Consider the following 12,170-nt stretch of genomic DNA (forward strand, 5'->3'; position numbering starts at 1 on the left):
TGCAACAACCCACATCACGGGAGGCATGTCTCCCCAAAAAATGTTCAGGAGCTACTTTTTGGTGACATGCTTTTCTGCATTGGGGGTTGCCACGATTGCAGCGTGATTCATGGAATGACAAGCAAGGACTTGGGGGGGGGCACACCCTAAAAAATGCACTGATGGTGCATCCATAAGACCATATGAATAGAACAAAATATTACAGCGCACACATACAAAAATCACATTTAACGCCTGCAAGGCTATATAAAACACCTGAACATATTAAAAAATATGGCAATTTGGTCACACCATATGGCGTGACAATGGCGGCAGACCCGCACTGCGATTTTAGGTGTCATTCAAATGAATGGATTCACAAATGTGAGTCCCGCGATTCTGTCATTCACACATTGGCGCTTTCAAAATCGCGAGCAGAAACTTGGCAAATCTGCCCACGATTCAAAACGCTGACATGTGAATGCAGCCTTGGAGATTACTTGTCCTACATTTATATTTCTGTCTCTGTTTTCTGAAACCTTAAAGTGGAAGTAAACCCATTGATTTAAATAGTTAAAAAAAGAGGCATGCCGGGAATGCTAACTGCACATTGGCTGTGCTCTCAGCCAAACTATCAAACCATCCAATGGCTGGTGTCAGAACGAATCACATGTGCAGCACCATAGCAGTTGAAGATTAAACAGAGGCAAAGATGGCAGCTTCCTTGGCTGAAAACGATAGGGGAGTTTACTTCCACTTTAAATAGGAAAAGGAGTGGGCAGCACAGAATGTTTACATTTCCTATATTAAATCTAATAGATTGCTTTTGTTAAAAAATAAATAATAAAAACAGATAATAATAATAATGAAAATAAATAAAATAAGCTCTTGTTATGTTTCTCAATGTCTGATGAGTATATCTCATTGGGTTTCCATTATTTGGACACTGTTATATGGAATGATACAACACACAATTGGTTACTATAAAAATGGTCTAAGAGCCTGTTGCTTTGGGATGTGCCAATAGGTATTGGCTTGCTTTTCTAGTGCATTCCATTGGCGTTTGATATCAGTTTGACATTTTTCTGAGATTATTTAGAACACAGGTGCCTTTGACCCACAGTTGACCTCCAGATTTGCATTTGGCCTCCCTTTAGGTTCAATCAACCTGCTTTAGGTTCCTTTTCAAATTTCCATTGCACATGTATAGGGAGGGATTCAAACAATAGCCCATAGCTCCCGACTGTCCCTGATTTGGAACAAAGTCCCTCTGTCCTTCTTTCTTCCTCATTTGTCCCTCATTTTGGTCTGATCTATATAGTTGTATATAAAATGCACTTTTTATCTTTCAAAAAGTTTTTTCCAGTGCTAAACATGTCATCCAATGTCTAAATTGCTGCATTTGTAAATTTCAAAAGCCAATATAAAGGAATAGTAGTGGTAAAAAACACAGTAATCAACCTTCTCTGTCTTTTTATATGCAGTGATAAAACATTATTAAACATTATTAAATATATATATATGTATATATATATATATATATATATATATATATATATATATATATGTATATACATACATTTAATATTATAATTTATTATTTATATTTAAATGTCATCATAATGACATAATTCAGTCTAATGTAATTTCATCTAAAACGTGAGAAGCTCTTTGACCCAAAATTTATTTTTTTGTTATATTTGTCTTCTTATCAAAGGCAAGAACAAACCTGAAGGATCAACAATATACTCATGGTGACGTAGTCCCTGATTATGGTGAAGCACATCTGAATCTTAAACCCTTCTACTCCCGCAATAAGAGTTTCCTGAAACTCCATTCCCTGGACAAAGTCCTCCCATGTGATGGGCAGCAGGAGGTGCAGGTGGAATATATTATTAAACACACAAAGCTGAAGAATGACATTGACCACTTTGACCTTCATTATTTGGTGAGAATCTTTTTGCATTTTGACAATAATGAAAATGGTGCCAGTTATTGTAAACAGCTAAACGTAAATGAATTGTATATGTTGGAAGCATTTTACATGCTAAAAGATCTCTACACGTGTTGTTTTTCTTTTTTTTTTTAGCCCACCCCTTCTTCTTTCTATGGACGCATAGCAGATAGAGAATGACCACCCTTGCAGCTTCGTAGGCTCTTTGTCACTGCCATTGTTGAAGTGAATATCACAACACTGGTGAAGCTCACCCTGAAATTTCTCTTTCCTGTATGCCCACCATTGCCTTTGATAATACCCCACAAAAAAAAGAAAATCACAATGCAACTTGCTGCAGGTGAGAGGAAGAATTTATTTTATTCTTCTCTCCCCAACTTTATAGAAAGTCACCAGGTGACAGGCAGCAACAAGAGGCTGATCTGTATATGAATACAGACGTAAACTGCACATGCACCAGGTTTTACATATTGATGCCAATACAGTCAGTGATATACACAGATACATATTACCAAAAGTATTGGGTCATCTGCCTTTACACGCACATTAAATTTAATGGCATCTCAGTCTTAGTCCATAGGGTCCAGTATTGAGGTGGCCCACCCTTTGCAGCTATAACAGCTTCAACTCTTCTGGGAAGGCCGTCCACAAGGTTTAGGAGTGTGTCTATGGGAATGTTTGACCATTCTCCCAGAAGCGCATTTGTGAGGTCAGGCACTGATATTGGATGAGACTAAAATGCAATAAAAAAAATAAAAAAAATTGTAATTAAAAAAAAAATCATTAAAAAAATTGGCCCTTTTAGAGCTGTTGGCAAAAGTGACATTTTGATGTCGCTTCTGCCCAGCAATTGTATTGAGATGGATGGGGGCCATCTTCCCCTCACTTGTCTCCATACCAAGCAGGAGACAAGACGCGATCACCTCCACCGCTGCCGACGGCTCCGGTAAGTGGCGGAGGGCACCGGATCGTGGTGGGAGGGGGAGCCCCTCTCCCGCCACCGATAAAAGTGATCTTGCGGTGAATCTGCTGCTGAGAGCACTTTTTTTCTTGTAGCGGTCCACCCGCTGAAGAAGGGGATTTTGGGATTATGGCAGCTAGCTGCTGTCATAATAACAAACAGCCGCTGTAAAGCTGCGGCGGACTGTCCGTAAGTGGTTAAAGTGGTAGTAAACTCCGTTTGCTGTTTTGTGCTTACAGGTAAGCCTATACTAAGACTTACCTGTAGGTACAGTAAATATCTCAGCAAGCACCGTTTAGGAAATATTTATATGTGCACCAGCTGGGGACGGCATGCCACCCATTACGAGAGCTTTGCCATGGCCATGACTCTCACGCATGTGCGGGAGTGATGTCATTGCAGCTCGGCCAATTAAATGGCTGGAGCCCATGAACCCAGAAAGAAGACCAGGTGAAGATAGTTTCACACCACTAGAGTCTGTCATAATGTGCTAGTATGCGGTGCATGCCAGCACATTTATGACATGAGCCTACTGGGAGACCTATTTTTTTTTAATGCGGCTTGCTACCACTTTAATTCATTGTGAGCAGCAAAAGTAAGTATGGGCAATCAGCTGGTTTATACCTGAAAGGCCAAAGTGAGTATAACAGACTGTTTTTTAGAAGGTTTTGAATATGGATTCTCATTAACCAGGACATGAGAAGACATTGAAAATGGGTGTGCCAAACCGATGCTCCATGCTGAGATAATAATTGTTTTACCTGTGCTACCAGAATATGAGATTACCCAGCAAAAAAAATACACTGTTGGATGGGAACTGAGGACAGGATTGAGAAACACTGTTGTAAAAAATATTCCAATCCCTTCCTAAAGCCTCATACACACGATCGGATTTTCCAACGGGAAAGGTGTGATGACAGGCGGTTGGCGGAAAATCCCACCATTTGTATGCTCCATCAGACTATTGTTGGCCAACTTTTTGTGGACAAATGTTGGATGGCAGGTTTATAAATTTTCCGCTGACGAATGTCTGTCGGATTTTCAGAGCGTGTGTACCCAAAGTACAAACATGCTGGGAAGTAAGGATGCGCCAGAAGCGGTCGGTCAAACTAGTGTTCGTAATGGAGCATTAACATTAGTGACGTGGCAAATTATGAGATCTCAAAATGCAGCGCACAATTCTCTTCTTCTTTAATGGGATAATAATGAAGCTGCTTTGCTGGTGATACTGATGGAGTTTTGCCACACCTATTTTAAAAAGGCTTTTATTTTCTACTGATAATTATCTTTTTTGGGCAAGTTACCACAACACCATTATCCTGTAGTTTTTTAAGATCAAAGATACAACTATGTTGGTGTCCCTTGTTAATTTTACATTGTATTTTTTTGTAATGTAACTGCAGTAAAACTCATAGCCAAGTATTATTCTCCACAATTTTTTTATTGTGTATTAAAAAAAGAAAACAAATACAATTAGACATGCTATCTGCCAATAGAACCAAAAAGTGCATTCTATGCATCCAAAAATATAAAAAATATACAAAATCAAATCATTACTCAATCAAAAAATAAAATAAAAGCCTCATGCATGTGTCCAGCTTCTTAATATAGGGGGTTAACAATGCCAAGAGTTGGTGAAAGCAGGTGTCCGTCATCCACAGATAATTCCGAAAAGCATCTGGATTATTCTCCTGGAGCTCCCGCAGCAAAGGCATATGATATAATTGGTCAAGATTAATAACGCAACCAATTTTTGGTCCAAGAAATCCTCCTCCTCCTGTTCCTGGACTGGACTTGGGTCAAAGCAATAACTCCAAGGCCAATAATAAATAACACGTTATCTCCTCCGATTCCGTAGCATGTCTGGTTGATGAGCGGCTGTTCAGAAACTAACTGAAAAGTGCAAAATGAAAAGCGCGAATCAACACTCACTAAATCTCTACTAACATGAAATTAGCAGAAAGAGCCCAAAGTGTGATGTCTGACAATTGAACTTCCTCTTTATCAGCTCGTAGTACGTCACTACGATCGTGTTTGTTGGCCGACAATTGTGTGCCATCTGTATGCAAGACAAGTTTGGGGCCAATGCCCTTTGGACAAAAGTCTGCGGAAAATCCAATCGTGTGTACGAGGCTTTAGCCTGATTTTCTTCTAGTTGCAATGGGCATCACATTTAATGATTGGTAAACTGCAATATATTACATTTTTGGTTTTGGGTTTAATACTGCTTCAATTACACAACAACCTATTATTATTTTTTTCCCTATTATTTTAAAAGGTGACGTTTAAAGGGTCGGTACAAAATTATGGATCTTTAGAAATAGGCACTGAAAATAAAAATGAAGGTAAGATAAGTTCATGCTTGTATCTTATATTAAGGTTATTAAAAAGTGTCCTGCCCCCATGAAAAATCACTGTTTTACACCTTTGGAAAGCAGCACCTGTGGTGTAAGGTAAGTATATTCGTAACTTTTTTTACAGGTGAACCACTAGTTAACAAATGGACCTTATGCCGCATACACACGCCCGGATTTCCGATGGAAACAGTCCGATGGGAGCTTTTCATTGGATTTTCCGTACGTGTGTATGCCCATCGTTTTTTTTCTGTCTACATTTCCGACAGTCTTTAGTTTGAGAGTCTGTTCTTAATTTTTCTGATGGAAAACCTTTCTATCGGATTTTACGATCGCGTGTATACAATTCCGACACACAAAATTCTGACGCATGCTCAGAAACAATTTGCCGCATGCTAGGAAGCATTAAACTTCCCTTTTATAGTGCCGTCGAACGTGTTGTATGTCGCGGTGTTATTGACCGTCGGAATTTGGTATGACCGTGTGTAGGAAAGACAATTTGAGCGAAATTCTGATGGAATTCCGACGGGAAAACCATCAGAGCTTTTTCCGATGAGAATTCCGATCGTGTGTACGCGGCATTACATTCTGATTCAAGGATCTTTAGTGTCAGTACACTTACAGTGCTTTACAGTTTTTACAAACAAATATGTGAAAAGTGTGACATGCATTTGTATTCAGTCCCCTTTATGCTAATATCCCTAAATCTAGTGGAACCAGAAAACTAACACTGCACGTCACCCTGAACACACCATCCCCACTGTGAAACATGGTGGTCATCATGTTGTGGGGATGCTTTTCTTTAGCAGGGACAGGAAAGCTGGTCAGAGTTGATGGGAAGATGGATGGAGCCAAATACAGGGCAATATTAGAAGAAAACCTGTTAGCCCTTGTACACACGGTCGGAGAATCCGTCGGAATGTGTCCTATCGAACCGTGTCCTATGCTATGTGTCCTATCGGTCCTATCGGACCGTGTTGTTGAATAATCCGACTGTGTGTGATATGCATCGGACTGATTCCGTCGGAATATCCGTCGGACCCAATTTTCCAACATGTTGGAAATATTTTCCGACCAACTGGTTCGATCGGACATACTCCGATCATGTGTAGAGAATTTTGATCGGACCAAGTGCCACGCATGCTCAGATCAAATTCCTACATCAAAGCTATTGGCTACTAGTCCCATCATAACTAAATTACGTCATCACGTTCTGAATGATCCGATTTACTTTTACTTTTTCCGATTTAACTTAGTCCGACCGTGTGTATGCAACAGTTTCGGACAAGATCCGACAGGCAAAATCCGACGGACAAAATCCGACGGACAAAATCCGACGGATTTGGTTGGCAGAATGTCTGACCGTGTGTACAGGGGCTAAGAGTCCAGAAAAGACTTGAGACTGGGGCGGAGGTTCACCTTCCAGCAGGACAACGACCCGAAACATACAGCCAGAGCTACATTGGAATGGTTTATATCAAAGCATATTCATGTGTTAGGATGGCCCAGTCAAAGTCCAGACCTAAATCTAATTGAGAATCTGTGGCAAGACTTGAAAATTGCTACTCACAGACACTCTCCATCCAATCTGACAGAGCTGGAAATATTTTGCAAAGAAGAATGGGTAAAAATGTCACTCTCTAGATGTGCAGAGCTGGTAGAGACATCCCCATAAAGACTTGCAGCTGTCATTGCAGTGAAAGGTGGTTCTACAAAGTATTGACTCCGGGGGGTGCCATACAAATGCCGCCCCCACACTTTTCACATATATATTTGTAAAAAAATGTTGAAAACCATTTATCATTTTCCTTCCACTTTACAATTATGTGCCACTTTGTATTGGTCTATCACATAAAATCCCAATAAATTACATTTATATTTTTGGTTGTAACATGACAAAATGTGGAGAATTTCAAGGGGTATGAATACTTTTTCAAGGCACTGTATTTGATAGTTTACCCCATCCTCAGCCCCCCTCCAAGTTTTATACATTGTTGTGCCTGATCCAGTGTGATATTGTCTTCATTGAGGCCATACAGCATCTTGTCAACATCTTCCCAGTCACAGAAATTTACACAACCAATATCTAGCTGGGTCAAGGACAAGTGAGTATAAGACTCCCTAATAATTTTCCCATTAATTAAAAGAATTATATATGCATTACAAATGACAAATGTGCAAATGATAAACCTTGTTTGATCAGTATTCCTCTCTGTGTGCTCTTCTTCTCCTGTAGATCTTCATGGCAAGGCCACACTGAAGCTTCCTTTAAGTGCAGGGACATCTTCAACTTTCCGGGCACTTGTGTATACTATATTACCAGATGGAAATATTTTGGCTGATTCAGCAAAATATAGAATACAGCAATGCCTTCAGAATAAAGTGAGTAGTCTAAGCATTTCACTTACTCTGTATTTATAGCAAGACTTAACTACACCCAAAATGTTTATGTTTTAAATAGATTTTAGAACCCTTTAAAAAAAATAGAAATGCACTGTGTTCGGTCGCTGGACACAGTGCATTATGGGAAGTGCCATGTCAATACAATCACGAGATTGCAGACGAGGTGCTTCATTTTCAGGCTTTTGACCTGCTTTGCAGCGCAATCCAAAGCGCTGCACAGTTTATGCCCGTAGTAATACTATGGGTGGGAGTTCTGTTGTTCAAGTTAAGAGGTTACTTCCAGAGGGAAACCCGAAGCACTTTGACAGCACTGTGGAACGCACGGCCCAAGCATAGCTGCCTGTAAGGTAAGTAAGTGAGGCCCAGGGCTGCATTATATGGGGCACAGTGAGGCTACATTATATGGGGCACAGTAAGGCTGCATTTTGATGGGACACAGTGAGGCTGCATTAGATACGACACAGTGAGGCTGCAATTGATGGGGCACAGTGAGGCTGCATATGATGGGCCACAGTGAGGCTGCATTTGATGGGGCAGAGTGAGGCTGCATTTGATGGGGCAGAGTGAGGCTGCATTTGATGGGGCAGAGTGAGGCTGCATTTGATGGGGCACAGTGAGGCTGCATTTGATGGGGCACTATGAGGCTGCATTTTGATGGGACACAGTGAGGCTGCATTATATACGACACAGTGAGGCTGCAATTGATGGGGCACAGTGAGGCTGCATTTGATGGGGCAGAGTGAGGCTGCATTTGATATGGCAGAGTGAGGCTGCATTTGATGGGGCAGAGTGAGGCTGCATTTGATGGGGCACAGTGAGGCTGCATGTGAGGGGGCACAGTGAGGCTGCATTTGATGGGGCAGAGTGAGGCTGCATTTGATGGGGCAGAGTAAGGCTGCATTTGATGGGGCAGAGTAAGGCTGCATTTGATGGGGCAGAGTGAGGCTGAATTTGATGGGGCACAGTGAGGCTGCATTTGATGGGGCATAGTGAGGCTGCATTAGATGGGGCACAGTGGCTGCATAAGATGGGCACAGTGGCTGCATATGATGGGCACAGTGGCAGCATTTGATGGCATAGTGGGAGCATTTGATATGGCACAGTGGCTGCGTTTGATGGGCACAGTGGCTGTGTTTGATGGCAAAGTGGCAGCAATTGATAGGCACAGTGGCTGCATTTGGCACAGTGGCCGTGTGTGATGGTACAGTGGCGGCAATTGATGGGCACAGTGGCTGCGTTGGATGAAACAGTGGCTGTGTTTGATAGGTACAGTGGCTGCGTTTGATGGGCCCAGTGAGGCTGCAATTGATGGGGTTTTTTTCAGAATTTTTCAGTTTGTTTGTGCCCCCAAAAAGTTTGAGCACCAGTTGCCACTGGTCAATGTTATTTACTTTATGTGTCAGTGGCCTAATGTTGTGCATTACTAACAGGCTCAGATCAGTCGAAATTCCTGGGTTGTTATTAGTGACCACACTTTGGTGCACATCACTTTAGCATTTTGCACTCTTTCATTGATTAAGCTGGAGTATAAACCCTGCCTACAGGCAATGCCACCTTAATAGTAGCAGGGTCCCCTGGGCAAAGTAATGCACTGGGGGGGCCATACCAGGGAGATGGTGGCCTGTGGCGCTCATGGCGCTGCGTGGAAAACAGTGGTTGTGTCGATAAACCTGCATGGGCTACACATAGAATGCATGAAGGTAAAAAACATTCAGCCTACAAAATCACTTTAATACTCCCTACCCTCGCTACCCTTGTATGTCCTTACCAGGTATCAGTTGGCTTCTCACCAGATGAGGTCCTCCCAGGATCAGATGTGTCTCTCCAAGTTCAGGCTGCTCCTGGCTCTCTCTGTGGTCTCAGAGTGGTGGATCAGAGTGTCGTGTTAATGAAACCAGACAAGGAGTTGACTGCAAACAAAGTGAGTGTTACATCTTCAAATTGGATAACTGTCATCTTCTTTTTGCTAGACTTTACTGCAATTTTTTTTTTTCATTTATTCATTAAATACTTATTTTTTTTAAGGTTTACAATCTATTTCCATTCCGGGATGATGGAAGATATGACTATCGCATCAAAGATAATGAAGGCTCTTGTCCGTATCATCCCTTTAATTTTTATTCAGAAATGAGACGCTTACCCCGACCAGTTAGACCCCGCTGGCGTCCACAATTGGGTGATCAGGATGTGGATGTGTACAGCTTATTTGAGGTAATAACTATAAATTGTTTAAGGAATATTACATTATTAGATATGTGCATTGCCGAAAAATGTGTTATTTTATTCGTTTACTTTTATTTACTTTTTGTTTTTCGGATCATTCGCTATGATCGATGTTCGTTGTTACGAAAAAATTCTGAAAGTCCAGAAAAATTTTAATTCATTACGTTCCATTCATATAGATGCGGTATTCGTTATTTCGATAATTCAGAAATGTGAAAAAATTTGACGTTCTTTAACAGACAAATTTGAAAGGAAATTCCAATACCTACAATTTAATAGTTTATAATTATTATTATATTTTTTATTATTATTTATTATTAATAAATAATAATAATAATAACAAAAACTATAATAATGGTTAATAAACATAATAATTTAATGACTTCTGGACCACCCATATACTGTGTCAGGGTGGCCCGGCTGTGTGCGGAAAATTTACCTATTCGCACTTCCTGGTCTCAAGCGTGCGCGCGCCACCGGTGATGCGCTCCCATTGTGATTAGACACAGCGGGAGCCAATTAGTGTGTGACGGCCACCCGCGATCATTCAGGGGAATGACAGAACAGTGGTCTGCCTATAGAAACAAAGGCAGACTGTCGTTCTGTCAGAGAGGAAGAGAGAGATCTGTGATTCCTACTAATCAGGAACACCGATCTCTCTCGTCGTCTAGTGTCAGCAACCCCCACACATTTAGAAAGCACCCATTTAACCCTTTGATTGCCCTGATGTTAACCCCTTCCCTGCCAGTGCCATTAGTACAGTGACATTTGTTTTTGTTTTTTTAGTACTGATCACTGTATTGCTGTCACTGGTCCCCAAAAAGTGTCGCTTAGTGTCCAATTTGTCTGCCGCAATGTTGCAGTCTCACAAAAAATCGCTGGTCGCTGCCATTACTAGTAAAAAATATTAAAAAGTCCCTAAATCTATACCATAGTTTGTAGATGCAATAACTTTTGCGCAAACTAATCAATATACGCTAACTGCCATTTTTTTTTTACCAAAAATATGTAGCAGAATACAAATTGGCCTAAATTGATGAAGAAATTCGATTTTTTACATATTTTTATTGGATATGTTTTATAGCAGAAAGTAAAAAATATATATATTTTTTTCAAAATTGTTGGTGTTTTTTTGTTTATAGAGGTGATCAAATACATCCAAAATCTATTTTATTTGACCAAGCAATTGTCAGTTAAAGTAATGCAGTGATTCACAATGGCTTCTCCTGCATCTCCTCCCTCCTCCTCCTCAGCGGTCAATAGGATCGTCGGGTGTCGGGTCTCAGGACCTGCTTCCTGATTGGCTGGGAGGAGAATCAGGAAAACAATGGCGAATATTAATTTGCTATTGTAACACAACTGGATGGGCTCAGGGTGCAATGCTCTGCGCCCCTAGCCCACCCTTTGTTAAGCCTCCGGCTCTAATTACATGCTTCTAAAAAAAAAAAAAAAACATTGGAATCCATGAGTCCAGCACCTTGCATGTAGATTAGGGGCCGGGTGCATGGACAGGCCTCTACTGATCAGCAAAGAACAGTATCAACAGTGATGAATAATCCCACAGTAATTCCTTTACAGCAAATAGTCAGTAAACGTCTCAGAGTACTCTCTGTATGTATGTATGTATGTATGATCCCCGAAGGAGCTGCTGGTTTTATTCAGGCTTACCGTTACCTCTCCTGCTCGCCTCTTCATCTTAGGGGGGTCCCGTGGAAAGTAGCCCAAATGAAGATATATCAGACACACGGTTCTTTTTGAAGATTTATTTGGGGTAATATAAAAGAAAGACACAAGACGCAGTCCTTCAATAGAGGGTTAGAGGATAAGGGGGAGTTCAAGCACCTGGTAATTGCGGGTTAGAGGTATCAGTCAGATTCAGAGGACAACACAGACTGGATCCAGTAGTCACCGGATAGGCCCCTCTCACTTGACCTAGCAGCCGATGATATGCCAAACAAAGTCTCTGCCACAGACTTGTTAATTAAAGTTAGTGGTTCTTGAAAGTAGATGCGCAGCAAAGTCTCTGCCACAGACTTGTTAATCGAACTTCTTGAGAGTTTTTAGGAAGAACTACCATACAGTACCAGATTCTTTCAGCCGACCCGGCGATACTGTAAGGATATTGATCTGGGATGCATTCTCAAACTGAGTTTCCAGGCTCCTCCAGAGACACCAGCCTTGCGCTCGGTCCACCACTGGAAAAGTCCTCCCCTGGATCCTTCAGCTTTCCTTGGCTTCCCCCCGCAGGCAAGACAGCACAGGACCACCCCTGGATCAGTAGGCCCCAAAGCATTCC

General features: G+C 41.4%; 1 protein-coding gene across 1 annotated transcript in view; it reads left to right on the forward strand.

Moving 5' to 3' along the window:
* Positions 1–12,170, forward strand: part of LOC143930924 (alpha-2-macroglobulin-like) — a 143,004-nt gene that overhangs the window by 41,867 nt on the left and 88,967 nt on the right. Inside the window, exons 12-16 of the mRNA XM_077455615.1 lie at positions 1,697–1,927; positions 5,173–5,239; positions 7,485–7,630; positions 9,423–9,572; positions 9,677–9,862. Of these exons, the coding sequence (XP_077311741.1) occupies positions 1,697–1,927; positions 5,173–5,239; positions 7,485–7,630; positions 9,423–9,572; positions 9,677–9,862 (780 nt within the window). The remainder of the gene's footprint in view (positions 1–1,696; positions 1,928–5,172; positions 5,240–7,484; positions 7,631–9,422; positions 9,573–9,676; positions 9,863–12,170) is intronic.

This window comes from Lithobates pipiens, unplaced genomic scaffold (genome assembly GCF_037356315.1).
Source record: "Lithobates pipiens isolate NorthernLeopardFrog02 unplaced genomic scaffold, aLitPip1_a1.2 Scaffold_25, whole genome shotgun sequence".
Lineage (NCBI taxonomy): Eukaryota > Metazoa > Chordata > Amphibia > Anura > Ranidae > Lithobates > Lithobates pipiens.